The sequence below is a fragment of the Lepisma saccharinum genome, chromosome 9, assembly GCF_977018435.1.
Source record: "Lepisma saccharinum chromosome 9, izLepSacc3.1, whole genome shotgun sequence".
In the NCBI taxonomy this organism is placed as follows: Eukaryota; Metazoa; Arthropoda; class Insecta; order Zygentoma; family Lepismatidae; genus Lepisma; species Lepisma saccharinum.
This window is the reverse complement of record NC_139237.1, coordinates 91,983,004-92,004,194: the sequence shown is the minus strand read 5'-3', so window position 1 is coordinate 92,004,194 and position 21,191 is coordinate 91,983,004. Positions and strand designations below refer to the sequence as shown.

The 21,191-nt window shown below is 35.5% G+C and overlaps 1 protein-coding gene across 11 annotated transcripts in view; it reads right to left on the bottom strand.

Annotated features, from left to right (window-relative positions):
• Window positions 1-16,244: 16,244 nt before the first annotated feature.
• Window positions 16,245-21,191, bottom strand: part of ct (homeobox protein, cut) — a 135,633-nt gene continuing 130,686 nt past the window's right edge. For 7 of the 11 annotated variants that reach the window (XM_083128593.1, XM_083128595.1, XM_083128597.1 and 4 more), the window contains one exon: window positions 16,245-20,825. In XM_083128593.1, coding sequence (XP_082984719.1) covers window positions 19,473-20,825 — 1,353 coding nt within the window. In that variant the 3' untranslated portion in view covers window positions 16,245-19,472. The remainder of the gene's footprint in view (window positions 20,826-21,191) is intronic. The other 4 variants (XM_083128600.1, XM_083128602.1, XM_083128603.1 and 1 more) reach the window with 1 other exon arrangement.

Here is a 21,191-nt window from a genome sequence, read left to right as displayed (position 1 = left end):
TTTTGCAAGAGAAATATCTCAACGACGCAATAGCCATTGCTTTAATTTGCTTCCCCTACGTGAACCGGACGCTCCATACGTTTGATGACGCAACCCCTTGTCAGTGTTTCCAACACCCCCCTTTTTTTTCACTATGCTTGCCTAACCTAACCTTATCGGAAATGGTTTGTGGGGCTATCAGTGAATGGTTCGTGGGCTATCCGTCAGCTAACCGTGCACAATGTGCAATTTGCACACGTGACGAACACGATAGTAGGTATTTTTCGGTGAAGAAGGTTGGAAATACTAAATACCCACAATGGTAGTCAACCTGTGCCCACCATATTGTGTGTTACGGAAGCAAAAAAAGGAATAACAACAACTACTCTCTATGTGGAAAATTGTGTTTGTTTTCATGTAAAAAGCATAATGGCACCTTTGAACTATGTTCCGCATTAAAAAATTGGTAGTAAGAACCACGACAAACACAAAATATCCGATTTTAATGTGTCTCCGATATACCGAACTGGTACGGAAATTTCATTTGTCCAACCAAGATCTCAGAAATGGCAGGAGAATATTCAGATTCACAATCTACAAAGAGGGATGTTTGGGCCTGTGTGCATGACTGTGACTGGTGGATTGCAGAGGTTACAGATATCAGTTGTGAGTTAAATGAAATTGTCGTGAACTTTATGCTATCACATGGACCGGCTGCTGGATATAGATTTCCAGCTGCAAGACAGCAACACCACCATCAGTGCTCATTTCCAATTAGCGATGTTTTAAAGATTGTGGGTGCCCCAGTTCATTGAATTGCTCATTTCAGTTCTAAGCAGAGTGCACACAAGTGGTATGCTTTGGAACCTGTTATATGTTTTGGAACTTGCACATATATTTTGGAAGCTTTAATATGTTTTGAAAGATGTGTCTTTTACTTATCTTTATGAAGAATTAAAATGCCATGTCAAATAAGACTAGATTTTGATTTCATGAGACCAATATGTGAGAATGTGGTAATGGAAACTGGTTTAATGTATGGCAAAATTTTTAATTGTTTACAAAACCTGTTAAACTCAAAAGTGGAAGTTCTCCATTTCAGGGAATGTAGTACTGTATGGTACTGATCAATAGTAAAAAAAAATCAAAATTTTTGGGATTCGAATTATTTTAATTTTTTCTATTTTTCAAAAAAAAAAATCAGAAGGCTACAGCAAGAGAACTTTAACACATATTTCCAAATGAAGGTTAACATTTTAATCAGAAAATTATTATCTTTCAAATAAAATAAACAGCAACAAAATATCTTGAACCGTTCCAGAGATAGAGCATTTTAATATTTTGCTGAAAATCGCACGTGGGAAATTATGCCCGAGGTGCCATCTTTGGCAGCCTGTATCTCCTGTATTTCTTCAAATTTACAGGAGAAAGTACTTACCCAAATCATTTTCTGTAGCGTTGTTGATGTTCGGAAATGTAGTTTTGATCCATTTCAATGCGAATGCATGTGGTTTTCTACAAAAATCTATTTCCGACACGCTATTGCGGCTGCCGCCATTTGCTTTCTGCACGAGAGCACAATACACTCTCGTATTGTCCGTATATGCTAAACTGAACGAAAGGAGTGCTAATGGAACCTAACCTAACAGGCCTAACCTAACCTAGTAGGCATGCCTCGTCCCCGTGATGGTTCGTGGGGCTATCGTGAATTTTTGTGCTGCCCGTGGATGGTTTGTGGGAAATAAGGAACAACAGTAAGTACTCGTTAATGTAAGAAATAGACATTATTTTCGTTAGAAATTCATTATTTCACCTAAAGAAATGTTCTGCAATGCAGAATAGTATGTTAGCAATGTAAAAAAATGCGAAATAAATCATTGATAGGTGTCTCCGGTATAGTAAAGTAGTACCGGACAGTAGTGCAGACGCTTCACAGTGGGTTATGATAATGTTCAAGAAAATCAAGATTCCTGCCACATGTAAAGTGCAGTCTGTGATCCGATATTTGAATGTGTCAGTAGTTGAAATTCACCGTCAGATTTGGTACAGAGATAGATGGGTTTGACAGTTTAACGAAGTTTAATGAGGAATCCAGTGGGCAACCATCCATAGTGTATGACGACATGGTCCGTGACATGTGACAAATTGACAAATGGAACTTACTTTCTAGATGACCTCTGCATATAAATGTATGCATGAATTTTTCATAAATGAAGAAAGGGATGCTTGTAAAAGTACTTGAATAATGGAACATGGCTGAATGGTGATTTAAAATGTTGAAACTAATGGGAAAAATAACTAAGTGCTATTGTAATTTTTACTATATCTTAAGTCTTTGCATCCCATTTCTGTAGAGCTTTTTGTTCTAAGTAGGCCTACACTTTACATACAGAAGCCCAATGGAGACTGGTCTTCAGTTAAAGTGTGATCCGAACCACTACGTGCCTCCACCAGGTATCAAAGTGCATTTCTCTGCACACTTGAACAAAGTAAAAGATGCATTTTGGGAGAATGAAATATAACAATGCACATGATGATCATAAAGAGCCTAGTTGCAGTACAGAAGAAATGGAAAACCTCAATAAGGAACTAAACATTTCTGAAAATGACCAATAGGCCAAAAAAGAAGTAAAACAATTGCAAAATAAAAATCTTTATTTTCGAGTTATAACTAAAGAGAAATGGATTTAAAATTATTTTAGCATCACCTTGAAGGTACTACAAATATTCAACCTCAGGGTACTGATTATGACCTTATGATCCCACACAATAATACGTCTTAAAATAAATTTTAAGCGTGGAGCACCAACTCTGCTTGTTATTTGTTAATTACATATGTAGGAATTATGGATTTTTTTTGGTCAATGCAGAATGTCACACAAAGGTAAAACTTGATGAGACAAATAGATTTCAAGAACATGAAATGAATGTGTCAGGCTACAGAACACAGAACTCAATATGAATTCTGGTTTACCTAGCACATTTAATATGTTAAAAATAGCTTTGTTCATATGGTTTCGGTTAAAGATTGTGCCATAGGAAAACAAGCCATGGGCAAGGGAATTAAAATAAATTTGTGTAAGAAGTGTAGTAATGGACATTAGTCTTGGGCCTGTCTTTTTCTCTCTCTAGCTTTTACCACATCTGGTAGTGGAACATGAAACATGATAAAAGGTTAATATAGGTGGAGTGACGCTGGATTTTTGGCCTGCAAAGTAGTTTTAAAAAATTCCTTTCTTAAAAAAAAAAACAGCAATGATTACATCCAAATTCTGAAATATCACTGTTCTCTAGATATCTGTAATAGTTTCATGACAGCGTAAGTCACTGCTTAGTAAAATTCACGAGTTTCATTTCTTGGTTTGCACAGAACAATAAACAAACATGCCATTATAAATTTGTGCACTGTTACTAGCAGAATTGTTAAATCTGCAGCAATATGGTAGATATTGTATCACTCTGGCGCAATGATTAATTACTTTTAAAACAATCTTGTATTACAGTAAAACCTCGTTAATCTGGACAGGCAAAAAAATGCAAGGTTTTAAATGTGGCTTAAGTCAACAAGAGAACTTCCCAAAGAAAAGGCAGTCAACCACTGATGATATTCTGTTTTCCGCAGACTTTGTACTGTACTGTATAGAGCAGGGGTTTCCAACTGGCGGCCCGCGATGCCTTTTTTTTTGCGGCCCGCGAAGCCTGTTTGCAAAATACATTATTTTCATGTAATTTTATTAAAATACGTTCTATTTTTGCTGTTAAATGAACGGAAGCTCTGTGAAAAAAGACAATATCACAGGTAGAATTGATTTTGCAGTCAATAATGATCATCAGAAGAATCTAAAGTGACGTAACGTTCTCTTCACACCATGCATTACAGATTCCACCCCTTCGCTATGCGGAATGAACTTGCCCGCTTCCCACCTCTTCGCTATGCGGAATTGCAGGGAATCGTAATAAACTGAAGATTTTCAACGTTACTTTGGAGAGGAATAACCTTGTCCATTTTCCAAGCTGTTGGCGGCTAACAGAAGATGAAGAAACACTGGACTTTTCTGAATTCAGGGCAAATATTAAATAAATAATGGACGAGTTTGACTCCAGACTTAAAGATTTTGTAGAACTTAAAAGCAGCATCCAGCTATTTAGCAATTAATATAGAAGAACAAGAAGCTTTTCTCTCCTACTTGAATTGTGTGATTTGCAAGGCGATTTCCTTCAACCTAGGCAAGAAAAGGGGCCCGAGTTTTTCGAATACCTTTCAAAGGAACGCTTTCCAAACCTTCGTAGTTTTGGGCAAATGATGACATCGATGTTCGGCAGTATATATACGTGTGAAAGTGTTTTTTTTTTTTGTTTTTTTTCCAACAAATTTCATCAAGAACCGCTACAGAAGCCGACTGGCATATTCTTCACTGCTTCGCCTTCTGAGACTTTCAAATACAGAAATTGAAGTGGACATTCCAACTTTAATGAAAGAAGCAGATCGGCCTCAATTTTCTGTTCAGTACTTACAATCTTTGTAATTTTTAATCCCCCGCCCAAAAAAAATGCAGCCCCCAATTAACTGCTGGATATAATTTTGCCCCTCGGACCTTTTGAAGTTGGAAACCACTGGTATAGAGTATTAAGGCCTATGCCCTTTAAATACACCATAATAAACGTGTTTTGTTGCTATAAACGGAGTTGTAATGCACTTTCTACTGTTCTTTTAGGTTATTTCAGTTAATCCAGACTTTCGTTAAACCGGTCAACTTACCCCCCCCCCCCATTAGTCTGGAGTAACGAAGTTTTACTGTATTTAATAAATTGGGTGTTTTAAGGTCACATTTTAAAATGTGTAGTTTTACCTCAGTTGGATTCATGGCTTTCTTAGACCATACCCCCCCAAAAAAAAGGTTCTAGTGTCTGAATTAGTTGGGTTTTTTCCCACCCCTGGCATTTCTTCAGAACAAATCATGGCATGGGTCCTAGTGATGGGATGGGTGGGACGGTGAAAAGACTTGTCGCAAAGGCAAATATTCAAATGTCAACAGAGGTCATATTCTCATCCCTAAGGAATGTATGAATTTTATGCAGAAAATATTGAAGGTATAAATTTTGTCATGGTAACAGAAGATAAAGAACAAGATTATCTCGATGAATCCTGGAGCCAATACACAAGAGATCATCACCACTGCTACAGATGAATGCATTCATCTACCCTTCAGATGAGTAGAACATTTGATCCTGACCATTTGCAGTTGAGAGTTGATGGATCACTAATACTGATCAAAATGACTATGTTATTTACATTTACGATAAAAGATAGTATGTAAACAAAGTGATAGAAATGTGTTAACATCTAACAGTAATGTTCAAGTCAATCTCTTCAGACCAGCTGGACCATAAACCAGCTTTACTTTACAAAGAAGCGATGTTTGGGTGAAGGAGCAACATTCTTGATATTCTAACACCCTGTAATTCCACTCCTGCTACAGTGAGAATGTACAATATTACACCGAACAATAACTTAGGTTACTGGCCTATTTAAGGAGCATAAGACCACCACAGAAATGAATGTTAAGTCACAATGGGTACATGAAGATTATAATAAGAATAAATCATGTTTCTGCGCAAATTATGTAGTGATTTTTCTTGAACACAATCAAATTTTAAATGTATTAAAGTACATAACTTTTCAAAGGATAAAAATACTTGACACAAGGATTTTTTAAATGATAAATAAGAAATTCAAAGTTAATTAATAGCTATATAAAATGTTCAAGTAAAGTGATCCCCTGTGCTTTGTGCCACGCCATGAAGGCGTGTAGGGAGTGTAGAGTTAGGGCCTCACACTTTCTTCATCACACCCGAAGGTGGCAGTGATGTGATCAGCACCATGCTCCTGGTCTCATTTACCCAGTTTCCTTTAGGTATGTAAATGGCTTGGTATTGCAGTGTTTTTACAGGTATTCAAGAGACTGCAAAATATACATCGGTGTAAACCAAAAAATTAAAAATGTGGATTTTTACTAAGCATAGTATCCATAACCAAAATTTCTAGCCATTTGAGAAATTCAACCTTGAAATTTGTGAACTTTCCAACTTTGGATCAAAATTTGCCATGTAGGGATTTCAACCTCAACTCATTCCTGTATCATTATCAGTAACAATTTTCAAAATAAAATTGCCATCCTGAATTTTTAAAACATGTTTATTTTGTGGATCTTTAAATATATAATTTTTTTTCAATGACTAATTTCAAAGCTTGTAAAATTAATTAAACAAAGTCTTACATTTTCTAAAGGTGAGAACCCTGCTTTTTGACAGTGAAAACCAGAACTTTTTATGTTTAATAGAAACAACACAGTATCATTTTTACTAAACTATCACAATTTGTTTTTGCTTGCTGCAGTGACGAAATACAAGTGTAAATCAAATATGGCAGCAGATAGAAAAAATTAAGCAATTTATTGGTAAAGGTACCAAATGCTGAAAATATAGAAAATTTTACAAAATGATCGAGCAACCACCTCTAGGTGATGTCACCTGGAATGGCCCAGCTATTTCTTCATAAACTTGGAAACCATAATTTGTGTCTTCAGGTTTAAGAAATGAGGAAGTTTGGAATTACCAAGGCAATCAAATGGTACCTACTGAAGTAAGATTTGTTACAATTATACAAAAATAACAAACACAATGCAATTTCCTAAGGATGACTGGGAGCTCACGGATTGCTATTTGGGAATGTGTGTTCTAAAAAATTAATTATTTTTAATCCAATCTTGTATTAATTAATAGTGTAGATGTTATAACGTCACATTTCAAGAAGTGTACCTGTCCACATTGGGCAGCTCATAGGGTAATATTACTTTATAGAAAAAAACACAAATGGACAGACCTCCTTTTTCTTTTTTTGCATTTTCACATTATAATTGTGACAATGAGGGTGAATGATAATCTGATGAGAGCATTCACATTTTTTGTTAGTGATGGTTAGGCAGTTAGGTTCTAGGCCTCATTGGCATTTGTTGTACATTAACTAATCATGCCTGCCAATCCATGTAACATGACGGAGCAGTGGTGATCAGCTCATACACAAAAATATTTCTCTCAAACCAGAGTGGCGTGTCCAGGTGCAGATATTGTATTTTAAATATACAACGTGGTGGCAAGAATGAGATTTGCAGAAGTGGCTTGAACTCTTCTTTACAATTACAAACAATTTGTTGCTGTTAAGCATAATTTATGAAATACTGACTGATTGATAACTTGAGCCTGAAAGTTTGGCAAAATGCCTTTTTTACGCTGCTGCATTTATTGATATTTTTCTTCGTACCTATTTTTTTTATTTTAATGTCCTTTTTTTTGCTATTTTCAATTATTTTCTTGACAATATGAATCCAGTTACAATAGTCTGTTTCATGTGTGCTTGAATTATTTCTGTTGAAGTAGAGAAATTATTTTGTTAGGAAAAAGCATTCTTCCTGAAGATGGTTGTCTATGAATGTCAAAAACTTAAAAACATCTATTAATGATGTGCCATCAAGACAACAAGGGAAAGTAAAAAAGTTATTTCCATGTAGATTTTTAACTTCTTGAATGAAATTACAGATATGAGGGACTTGGAATTTGACACTATTTTCGGTTTATTGTGTGCCTGAACTTCCAGGTTGTATTGATATAATATACGAACATGACTGATGGGAATTTTTTATTGCCTTAATCTCAAGATTGTGACGTGTTTTTGTATAACCCCTCCCTCAATCCAGAAAGAGAATTTGTAAGAATTTACAAGAAATTGTTCTAGATAGGATCGTTTTCAAACATGATTGAAAATCCCACTCCTTAGCACATGTAGTGTCAATGTAGATTACGTAAATTTTTAGCCAATGTAATCTACATAGATAATATACAATGCATGAAGATGTAGATTTATAGTCTATGGAAAATACACCGGTTACACAACAGTGTATCTCAATATATGTAACATGAACATGATTTCAGTTAGTGACAAGTGGTGAAATGATGTGAATATTTCATCACAATTCTAATATTTTTCTTCACTCAAAAACCAGTTTATCTTTATGTGAATTTTTTTCTTTAATTCAGAGTGGTCATGTATATTGGACTCTTACTAGTGCATTACCTAGGCCACACCTGACACATGGCTACTATATGTAAACATTTATATGGAAGTACAGTGGACTCTCTTCAATTCGAACTCAAAGGGGCATGAAAACGAATCAAATTATCCGAAATTTGAATTAATAAAAATAATGAACACGCAACACAGTGGATCTTACAGTAAAAATTACGGGTTCGCGGGATCCCGAAAAGTCAAGATAGGGATCAGGAAAAAATTTTCCTGCCCCAATCCAGACTTTAGGAAATGTCTTCCCAACTTTTCAGGATCCTGAGCAGTTGGGAAATACCGAATGGTCATTTTAAAAAGCAGTTAATTCTAGACGTTTTCTGCATTGTAAGTGTCTGGAACTTATTGGAAATTGTTAGTTTTTATTCCAGAAATGCAAAAACAATCACTTAAGGTGAAAATGACGTGTAGAATTCAAGATTTCCAGAGCTTTGGGATATTTCGAACAATTCCTGCCCCTAAAATTTCCGGACATAGTTGTAGGCTACACAGTATTAAAACACAAAATCAGACACGCGTGTAATAAGATCAGCTACCTGCTCCCACTTAGAGAAGTTCGCAATATTTGTTTATTTTTATACGGTTAACAAAATCTTCACTTTCATTTATTGTATAAAACAAGTCATCACTAACATTAAATTGAGATTGAATGAGCCACACTTCGACATTGCAATGAACATAACTTGACTAATTGCAACTGACAACTGAAGGCAGATAAGACTCAAAAATCATTGGCTAGTGGGGGTTCAAGGAAGATAGCCTACACACAAATCGGGTGGGCAATTCCACGTTACTGAAGAGATTAAAAGTCGCACACCAGAAAACAGAAACGCTCTCATTCCTGCAGCTGTCTTTGAATTATCCACATCAAAGGCTTGAAAATTTAAATTACATATGAATTTTTAACATTGGTTTCAACAGGAATTTCAAGGAGAATGAACTTCTGTTGAATTACCGAATAATTATCCAAGTTCAAATTAAAGAGACTACACTGTATATAATCCACAAACATTATTCTATGCCATGGGCATGTATAATGGAAAGATTAGTATCCAGCAATCAGAAGATGGGAGAAGTTGTTAAATGTAGTTTGAAAACTCAGGTGACGATCACATCTCTTAAAAGAATATTTGTTAAGCCAGTCTCACACAGTACTTAATTCAGGATAAAAACTCCCAATTTCCTTTGTTCGGGAGCTATCTTTTCGGTAACGGTTCCGATTGTTTTATGGTTATCTTTCAAACTCTCCTAGTAGAAACACTAATTATCATAGAATTTTGGAAATCATTGTCACATGAAACTTGAACCTTCCTTAAAGTAATGAGCACTGTTTGGATTCGAAAATAAACATAAAAATTACCTTATGCAAGCATGCCCGCTTCCCATGGAAAAGTATTCTCCGTTGACAAGCAACAGGACGTATCGTAGACTGATCCTTGAGTAATAACGTTGTATGACTCATTCCTGTGTTTCATTTTCTTCTTCTGTATACACCAATGTCACAGTTTGAATAGCGGACAATTATTATGGAACAAAAAAAAATTTCCAGACAATAATTATGGGACAGAGGGAGTATATCGGAACCTTAGTACAATGCATATAGGGACTTTATTTGAATGCTAAGAGAACCAAACCTGACATGCCTAACCTAACCACAAATGCATATATTGAACAAAATCTTAAGTAATCGCTAAAACTCCGCAGTATGTATTAACAGACCTAAATTGAAATCGAACTATGCAAAAATTGCATTTGTAGCATGATGAAATCACAAAACAAATGGAACTTGGGCCGATTCAATTTCTATGTCTGTTAACACATGCTTTGCAGGCTTAGTGATTCCTTACTGCCATGTTTTCTGGAGAACGAATTTTCCCTTCTGTGTACTCTTCGTTTCCTATCAGTCATTTGCTTGTGGACATTTTGGATACAGACTGCTGCAGCAATCTCCTCAGGGACAATTCCTCCATGTAGGAAGTGAGGAACTTCCTACAATTCATTTATACTTGCATATATGTACAATTGACTAAGTTAGCTATTGTCAAGAGTTGACCGATGCCGCTCATTCCAGCCGCAGCGCCAAAGAGGATGGACACACACGCTTTGCTGCCCTGCCTAAGGAACCTTGCTGGTATGACTACAAACAGACGGCTGAGGAGTGGAAAAGGGGCAAGGGGAAAGTTGCAGTTTTAAAGCATCCACCGATGAAGCATTGAGGGGTTCCTCGATCAGTGGTGCCAATCCCATCAAAATGGTACTAAATCTTGCACAGTTTGATCTTTGTTGGCACCTAGCATCCTGCTTTTGGTATAATGGTAAAATCTAGCATAATCTTCAAACGCGAGTCCCTGGGAGATGGAAATTGAATTCAAAGGAATATGTTTTCAGGAAATAGAAATAATATTACGTCCAAATCTTATTTATACTTCACCAGCGGACTTGTTTAAAAAAAAAGGGTATGACTTGAGATGACCGGAATCCTCTCAGATTTTCTTCATATTTGACAAACTCACTAATTTAGGCCTCCTAATCACGAATCTGAAGTTAAAAATTGTCGGTCACGTCAAGAAATTGCGAACCATTGACGCTAGCCCCTCGAACCATTGGTACGTGGTTAGGTTAGGCAAACAGTTAAAATTTGGTGTCGTGGTAGTATCAGGAATATATATATTTGGTTGTGAAACAAAAAAATTTCACGAAAATCGACAGTTTCCATTCCGAAAACTAACGCCTTATTTTAGCTTATTTTGCAATTTCTAGACATTTCCGACAAATTTTAACTTCAGATCCGTGATTAGGAGGTCTCAGTTAGTGAGTATGCCAAATATGAAGAAAATCGGAGAGGGGTCCGGTCATCTCAAGTCCTTCCAAAAAAAGTGAGTATGTATACACAGCAAGCTTTTTTACAACCATGCCACGATCCATCCTTTATCTTTTCTTTACCCTGTTGATTTTGTTCGTGAGGAGATTTTATGGCAGGAAATCGATAGAAGGTTGGGGGTGAACAAATAGTTTTCTCAAACCGTTTAAGTTCTATGCTGAACTCATTTAGTTTGTTAAGCCATTCTACACAATTTTGTGGGAGAATTAACAATATCACATAACTGTAGTGAATAATAAGTAACGCAAGTTCGAAACTCTAATAGTATATGCATAATTGAACTTAAAACTGCAGTTATCCGAAAAAAAATATAATAATAATAAATCCTAGCACAATTTTGAAGCATTTGGCATAATTTCAGAGTTTAAGCGGCATTTTTTATCATCCTCAATCCACACGACAGGGACACAACACGACACAACCGAAATTCTTGCAAAATCTAAAATATCGTCAATGCCATTTTCGTAGGTTTTATAGTGTCACATTAAAATATTTTACAGTTCAAGAGGGCAAAGGCCTGCAGGTAACATTCTAAATGCAATGGATAGTATGAGCTATATGTGTGACACTAATTCAATGCATTTTTCAAACCTTCCTCAGTTTACCATAATTTCTTCCTACATTCCGAAAAAGCCACGAGTTGGCACTGCATTTCCTTAATATGCATGGGAACCGAAGGAGTATTTCCTCCCTACAATGCTTTTGGTTTTGGGTTAGATGGGTCAGGTTTACAGCTCCTAGCATCAAAATAACATCCCTAAATATTTCAAACAGTAACGGTTCCGATTGTTTTAGGATTTCTCCTAGCACAAAGACTAATTATCGCAAAATTTTGGAAATCATTGTCACACGAAATTTGAACATTCCTTAAAGTAATGAGCACTGTTTGGACTCGAAAAAAAGTTATTTATGTTGAAAAAAACAACTTGAAAATTACCTTACACACTTCTCATGGACAAGATATTCTCAGTCGATAAGAGACAGTAAATATTGTAGAAGCATGGGAATGAATGTATAAGTAAATCGGAACCTTAGTAGAATGGATTTAGGGACAATTTTAATGCTAAGGGAACCAAACCTAACCTGCCTAACCAACCACGAAAGCATATGTTGAACAAAATCTGAAGTAATCTGTAAAACTCCGCAGTATGTGTTAAAAGACGTACATCGAAATCGAACCTTGTAAAAATTGCATTCGTAACATGATGAAATCGCAATAAAACGAAAGGAACTTGGACCTTTCAAACACCTACTCGTATAATATCTGTTGCCAAGCACAAAACCCCCTTCAAGCTTTGAATAAAAATCTGGCAGAACTCAGTGTCTAATGGCCCCAAACCAAGAACAGCTCCTCACTGCTCATGCGAGAGTTTTAACAATTTCTCTGGTAAATAACACTTAATGTTCAGTTTTAAACTGTACTAATTAGTTTCTCCACAGTTCAACTTACTTCCACAACCATTTTCAGTATCCGAAAGCATTTCCTGTTAAACTCAGAAAAAAACATTGAACTTTCGGAACCATTACCGGAAATTCCTTCCTTTCTCAAATGGACAAAGTAGAAACCATCCCGATTTTGATTAACAAGATTAAATCATTCAAATTCTCCATCTGACAGTGCAAGGATAAAAACTAAACATTCAACTGAACTAACAGATTAATCAGAAGTGAACCAAAAATTAACGTATGATACAATCACTATGCAACTAGCCTACACCAGGAATCAAATCTGGGGCCCCTTTTTACTACAAATATTAAATCTAAAATGTAGTTTTGGGGCTTCATTGGTTTGATTACAAGGCGACTATGTAGACAGAGAATACACGGGAGAAACGAGTTGTAAGCATGCAAGATTGGCTTTTACTGCAATAAACTGAGCTTGAACTAAGAGAATACCCATAAATTCGTCAATTCAAAAAATAAACACACTGGCGATAATAAACTAATTGCTAACTCAAGTCCAGGTACCAGTAAACCACATATACGTGAATCTACGTAGTTTCAATACAACATGAAACCTAACTTAAGAGATTATTCGACCACAAATATGCGACATTTAAGGTATCACAAAATATTCAGATGATAGAAGGTATAAAACGAAAGCATACGAACTGCGAAATACTGCCGCCATGTGTTTACGATATTGAAAAAGGTATCACAAAATAAGACATACATGTTAAAAAGAAGAAAAAAACAGCTAATATCTGTGTGCAACCATTTACTACTTTACAATAACGCGATTTTCTACGAGAACATAAGAATGGAAGGATGCCATGATTTACTTTAATTAGTATACAGTACATGTATTGTTACATCTTGACGCTTACGTATTTTTTCGAATATATTTCGATGTGATCACACATTTCCATAAAGAAGCATTAAAACTGCAAAGTTAACACTTACCTGAAAGAAACTCGAGCACGAATTTGACGTTTCAACCACACGGTTTATACTGATTTGAAAGATGGCGGCTTTCCCTCCCGTCAGATGTAAACAAACATGGCGGACAGCGCTACGTCGATTCTTTCCCGTCACCATAGGTCACTTCAATTTCATGTTTCGAACATTAACTTTAGTGTAATTAGCGTAAAAAAGTTGTCGTAATTCAAAAAAAATATATTTATATTCATAATCAGCACTCTAATTAAAGTAAACGAAAATTGCATAACATTTACTATATATAAAATTCCACACGCGATTTAATGATTGTAAATTAATCAAATATAATTTTCTTTAAATTCGTTATTTTCAATGGCGAGTTAGCCAAATCTTTTCAGCCACTCTAACCATAATTATAAATTTATATTTTACATTGTCAATAATAGTTACGGTAGTTACAATTAGTATTTGAAAGACATAAACAGCAAATAATGGAGTTCCACTTTCTGTTTCTGAACTAGGACAACTGTTAACACCAAATCTGAAAATTTTGGGGGTCGAATTATATTAATGTTTTAATACACACCATAATTGCTATTAGGGGCACAGTCATGATGCAGTGTATTTGCATTACCTTTTTCCTGTAAGACCGAATTATAAGCGTAAAACAGCCTTGCACTTATATTTGGTACGCCTGTTCTCCTGTTTATGTATGCTCTTGCAGGTTCATGAGTGTGTAAACTATGTAAGCTTCTCTAGTTTGACGCCTTACATACTTTTCACAAATAATAAACAAATACTCTGTCCATTTTCTATTCCATTTAGGTGATAAAAACTTGGGTAACACTTTCACATAGGTGTGATGGATTTCTTACTTTTTACAGGAGAAAGTACTTACGCAAATCATTTTCTGTAGCATTGTAGAAGTTCATGAATGTAGTTTAGATCAATTTTAATGCGAATGCATGTTGTTTTCTGCGAAAATATCTGTCCAACATGCTGTTGTTGCTACCGCCATTTGCTTTCTGCACGAGAGCACAATGTTCCGTGTGTTAGATGATGTAAACCCCGTAGTCAGTGTTTCAAACCTCGCCGTGTTTTCACTATAACATGACGTGGTGGGTATTTTTAATTTTTTTAAAAAAAAATTTAAACTATGCTTGCCTAACCTAACCTTACGGGAAATGGTTTGTGGGGCTAACGTCAATGGTTTGGAAGGTATTAGGGGTAACGGTTCCGATTGTTTTATGATTTCTCCTAGCACAAAGACTAATTATTGTACAATTATGGAAATCATTCACACGAAATTTGAACCTTCCTTCCTTACATACTTAAAGTAATGAGCACTGTTTGGACTCTGGAAAAAGTTATTTATGTTGAAAAAAACAACTTGAAAATTGCATTACGCACTTCTCATGGACAGGATATTCTCCGTCGACAAGCAACAGTAAATTTTGTAGAAGCGTGGGAATGAATGTAGAAGTAAATCTGAATCCTAGTAGAATGCATTTAGACTTTATTTTAATGCTAAGGGAACCAAACCTAACCTAACCACGAAAGCATATATTGAACAAAAACCTTAAGTAATCGCTAAAACTCCGCAGTATGTGTTAAGAGAAGTACATCGAAATCGCACCATGTAAAAATTGCATTCGTAGCATGATGAAATCGTAATAAAACAAAAGGAACTTGGGCCATAATGCATGTTACAGAATCGAAATAACGAATAACAGTAAGTACTCGTAAATTTTCATTAGAAATTCATTATTTCACCTAAAGAAATGTTCCGCAATGCAGAATAGTACCTTAGCAATGTAAAGAAGTGCGAGATAAATTATTTATAGGTGTTACACCTATATGAAAGTAGTACCAAAACTTGCTTTGTACAAATGTCAAACTACATTTCTGTTTTGTTGTAAATCAATGGGAATGGAATGATTACCGCTTTATGCACAGATAAGGCTAACTGGAACTGGACATACAGTTTAAAGTGAGATCCAAACCACAATGGGCTTCCACCGGGTATCGAACCTAGGACTGCTTGATTTCAACGTGACAACGTTATCACTACGCCACCGGGGAGGCCCATAAAGGAGAATGGGAATTCTATTTTCACTTTCATGCTGTACATCTCCAACTTATGTTGTAATGCTTGTTGTCTGATTTTATTTTATATGACCATTTAATAAGTACTCGGATGTATTCTTTGTACCTGTTTGATACAATTTGTTCAGGCATCCAGCATCTGCTAAATCTTCAACTTTTTGTGTAGATAAAATGACAGGATAAAAGACACTGTGAAGCATTGAAAGTCTTGTCAATAAGGAAAACATTTACAATATATAAAATAAATCCCATATTAAATTTTCCAATAAATTCATTATCTTATATAATCTTCTAAATATGAAGCAATGGTGTGTAGGTTAGTTTTCATGCTCATTTTAAGTAACTTCATTTGTACACAATCGATGGGGATTCTTTGTCTTGAGGCACTAAAGACTTTTTCAGCATGGATCTATGTCTACTGTGGTCTTTGTTTGAGGTAAATGCACTTAATCGTTCTGTGAATAATGCAAAAATGGGAATTGCATTGCTGGGTGTGATTTCTTTACCCGTTCATGTTTCCTAAAATGTGCTTTCCTTTTCTGCTGAGCAAAAATTTGCCACATCAATGATTTATTTCACTTTGCTCTTCGGTCACTTGTGGCTAATCGCAAATTGGCCACAAAATGATCACAATACTTACATATGACGAACTAACATAGCAGTAGATAACCATCCTTTTCATGTTCCATACACTACAAAAAAAAGCTAGGAAATTCAAGAAAAGGTAAAATCAACACAATCCTGTATAAATACAGAGAAATTTTAATTTAGAAATCTTAAAAGGACACAATGATATGAATATAAATATTTACAAGAAGAATAAAGAATAAAATGAAAACTCTTTTATCTTTTTGCATGTTTTTTTGGGCACTTCGTAACATGCAAACATACTCTAGAACTACATACGGTAACTCTCACAGAGTCTTAAATATATTTAAACCTATATATATATTTATATATATATATATATTTATAATTTTTCCCACCACTGTTCCAAATTAATATGGAAACAATGCTCTTCAGTTAACCACATGTGCATGTGATCACTTCCGCAACATTGTCTTTGAACCGCAGGAAAAAGTGTCAGGCGATAACAAAGACATCACACAACGAGGGGCAAGAGTCTTCCTCACATTGGCACGTAACACACAATGCCCATACATTCTCATCTCATTTAGGCCCAAATAAAGTTTTTTTCTTAACACCTTGGACTTTTGTAAAGCTTCAATGTATTTTATTCACAACAGGAGGGGGGGCACAGAAATGTTAAGAATTCGAAAAAATTCACAAACACTTGGAAGAAAATTTCTATGCGTGTGTATATATATATATATCTATATATGTATATGTGTGTTTTTAATATATATATAATTATATATAATGTTGAAATTTTTTCTCTGTACATTAACAATTAATGTACCATTCTTTTGTTTTGAACTGACTAAAGAACAGCTGAGTAAAGAAGAGAGTTGGATGCATTTCAGTGCAGACAACAGTTCCATGTATATTGTTCCATTGTTTTTTTTCTCGTCAAACAAGTATCTTACATTAAGAACACATATCACATAAAAAAATCCTGAAAGCTGTCAAGATGCAGTGGTAGGTAGGTATCAGTGACATTTTACAAACCTTAAAATGAGTTTATTCGTTGAAAAGAAAAATCCCCAAAAAATAAATATAATACATTATTCTAATTTAAATGATTAACGATAATTTTCCTGTCAATACATTGGAGCAGGGATATATATATAAAAAAGCTGCAATCTAGACAGTGCATACAACAAGCTTCTTTCGGCTCTGTCCCTCGCACACACACACATACATCTCTCACACAGCCTCACACGTCTTATGTACCCATTTGTTCAACAAATAACCAACAATATAGGCTTCAAGTACTCCTAGAAATATTTATGAGATTGTCTTTCAATTACAAAACACAAAATGGAGAGTATATTTTTTCTTTAACTAACAGACTGAGCTATTCTATTTGCAAATATTACAAGAATACTTAAACGGCAAAAGGAAGAAACGAACACTTTTGACATTCTACAAAAAATGAACCAGACTACTGGGTAGCCGCAATTTTTTAATAAAGTTTTCTCTATATTATTTTTTAAAAAAGAGTTTAACCCATGTCCAGTGTTTAACCTTGTTTTCTAGAAACAGTAACAAGCTATTTTCTTAAAATTTGTTCATAAATAAATTTAACTGGAAATAAACTAAACCTAGCTTAACTTCACATGCATGGGGTTCACAAATTTGGCAATATGAGATCGAGTTTGTGTTAATTTTTTTTTTCCACATTTTCGTCATATTTTTCATTCTTATCATGTACATACAATGTGCGTTTTCATAATGTAAACTTCTACCCAAAATGGGGGGCATTTAGGTTTGTTTGACACGAAAAGAAAGCATCAACAATACTAACATGAAAAAATGCTTTGCCTTCTTGGTTTTTAAAAGCAGATCAAAAACACATACCAACTGCGGCATTCTGAAATCTATTACGTCTCTTCATAAAAATACAGTCTAAAACATCACATACATCAACTTATGTTGGATAAGAAAAGGGAATTCATGTACATACTTAAAGCATAATGTATAAAGTAACAGGACCAACACAAACTCTGAAAGACACTATGATAACTTTTATACAACATAATTAAAACATTTCATTTATAACTTTAATTTAGTTTTCTTCTGCCAATTTGTTTACTAAATTGAAGACGGATACAATACAAATTGAACTTGAGAGAGATGTGTTTTTTTCGCTCTTTGTTAAACAATAACTTGAAACGTGGAAAGAAATACCATTGTTTTTTTTACCTTCAAATATTTCTATGTACAAGAATTGACAAATATAACTTGTGAGCATCTTTTTCCATTTTCTTTGTTTGCAAAACTGGAAGAAATTGTGGTATCCGATAAATCACAACAAACAGTTCCATGTATACGTAAATTATCATTCACTGGTCTGATCGACTAGACAGTTCGCTTTTAGAAGACTAGTGGGAATTGATAGGTAGGGTGATATTAATACAAGATGAACATACACATTTTCTGCAGTCATTCATAGCAATTTCATGTACCTCATCACATAGCAAACAGCATGAAAAGGAAATATGTTTTTTTTTCTGTCAGAAGCTGAAAATCCATTAAAAAACGGAGGTATAAGCTGTATATATATCCTAAAATGGAGAAAGAGAGAGCCTTTCAAAATATGAGATTTGAATTTTTTCTGACTATTCTGCTACCAAGGATTCTGAAATCAGGTATATTCTCGGCAAGAATATTAATTTAAATGACATACACTATACGCATATTACTGAGATTCGCATTGAAAGTATTTCAGAAACTGTTATAACGAAACAAAAAATATTCTTTCATTTATAATACAAGCAGCAATTATGGGCAGAAAATTGTAACTTTTTCTTTTAACACCATTTGTTCCTATTTTACATTCGCTAACATCACTTGGCAGCCTATAAGCTATGTACACAAAATCCTGAATATGGTCTTCACAGAAAACCAAACAAATGAGTAAATTCACGTACAGACCAGAAGTTACGAAATGCTGATGACAACTAGAAGAAGACAGTGTGATTTTAAGGCTCACATACGCCTGAAAGTGTCTTGTAAAATGTTGGAATAACCCAACTAGATTAATGTTTGGTAAGCACATAATTAATTTACTTTAAGCTCTTTATCACATTTAAAACTTGCTTGGCAAATGCCATTTTGGCTAGCAATTAATAACAGTCTTTGACTACGTAAAGAGAACAAGTTGTGAAAATGCACTAATACATGGATTTTTTTTCCAAATCTTCAAGATGGATATAACATCACTCATTAACGGGGGGAGAAAAAAATAACACACAACTATTAACTTCGATGATTGCACTTCAGCTTCAAAATGAAGTCTTTATATAAATATGAGATAACTTGAGAGATAAAAGTTCGTTCAACCTTTCATTCTCTCTTTTTTTTTCTCTAAAACTCCCAGTCATCTTCTTTTTCTCTTTTAATTCTCTGTTCAAGTTTTTCTATAGTGTCTTTCTTTTCCTTGTTCCCGCTGCTCCATTTCTCTTCCACCTCTGCCACCAACGTTTCCGTCTTTTCTTCTTCTTCTTCTTCCGAATTTCTCTCCGTCTCCTCAACGTCTACTTTCACGAACTTCAACAACGATTCGTCTTTCACACTTACACCCTCCTCTTCGCGAACTTCTTCACCTTCTTCTTCTTTGGAGAAAGATTTGGGGCTTTCCTCTTCTTCGAGATTGTTGATATCCGACTCCTCACTATCGTGGTCCATCACGGGAGTTGGCTCGACCCGAACAGTCTCCTCCTCCTTTTCCTTCATGTCGAAGTCATCAGTCTGCATCACACACACACCATTTATGATCACTTCCTTTTCCTTTTCGTCTCCCAATTCTTGCCATTCGGGATTCACCCATTGCGGAGCTGCTGGTTTACGCCGAGACCGACTTGCGGGCTGTTCCGACGGCACCTTTGGTTTGTCTTCATGCTTATCCCCGTCATCATCCCTACTTTCGCGGAGACTCGAAGAAGATAGATTAGAGTCCTCGTTTATATCACTCCCGGCGTTACTGTCAGCCTCAAAGTCTGGTTCACGTTTCAATGCAGTCATCGTGAGGTCGAGTCCACTAATTTGCTCTTTATCGGGTAGATGAGGGGCTGCATTGAAGTAGGGGTAAGGCAGTTGGCCAGGGAGGGTGGGCAGCCCAGCTAAGGCTGGGTTTCGTTCTTTTTGCAACTCCAAGAGCCTTTGGTTAAGTAACAGTCGGAATTGTACAGGATCGAAAGGTTGACCCTCGCGCCCTGCAGGGGGGACATTCATGTTATCGACACTGTGGGGCACCTGCTGTTTCAGTCTCATTCTGTGGTTGTGAAACCAATTGGTTATGGTTCTGGAGGACAAAGCAAGTTCTTGGCCCAGAAACTCTATCGTGGCCATATTGGGATATGGATCGAGTGCAAACGCTAGCCTCAGTGCTTCCTTCTGCTCCTCGGAGAAGAGAACCCTTTGTTTCTTTGCCGAGGGGGGACCTGGACTTGCAGGCATGGTATGGTAAAAGTCTGTCGTGTCATTGGATGATGTGTCACTATTGTTGTCGGCTACCTGGTTCCTTCTCCGCTTGTTTGCTTCCCGCCTCTCGTTCTTCAGCTGCTGCAGTTTCTCAACATTGTGAGGGTCGTTCAGCCACAGTTGCATTCGAATGAAAGGTTCCCGACCTTTGATGCTGAGCATATGCCATGGCTTTGGCTTGGATAACAGTTCGCTTACTGAACCTTGAGAAAGACCCAGAACAGCCTCGCCGAAAATCTGAAAGTCACAAAAAAGAATTTCATATAATACAATATATTCATCATAAAAATAATACTTTATATTCCAATATTTAAAGATTCACCAATAACACCAAAGAAAATATTGGAAATTAATTCTTCCAAACACACTGAAATTATTAAAATGAACACTGTAACAAATTTCTATTAAATAGAAATATATTTGTGTATAATAAATTTCATATTCAAAGGTGCCATGACAAATCAAGGAACATAACCTGTTTGGTTGTACGACTCAAAAACTTGAAACTACTAACATGACCTAGAATGTGAAGTCTTTCAGATTCAAATTGTAATAACAAACTATTTTTGAAAAATTATCATTCATTTTAAATATCTAAGCTCA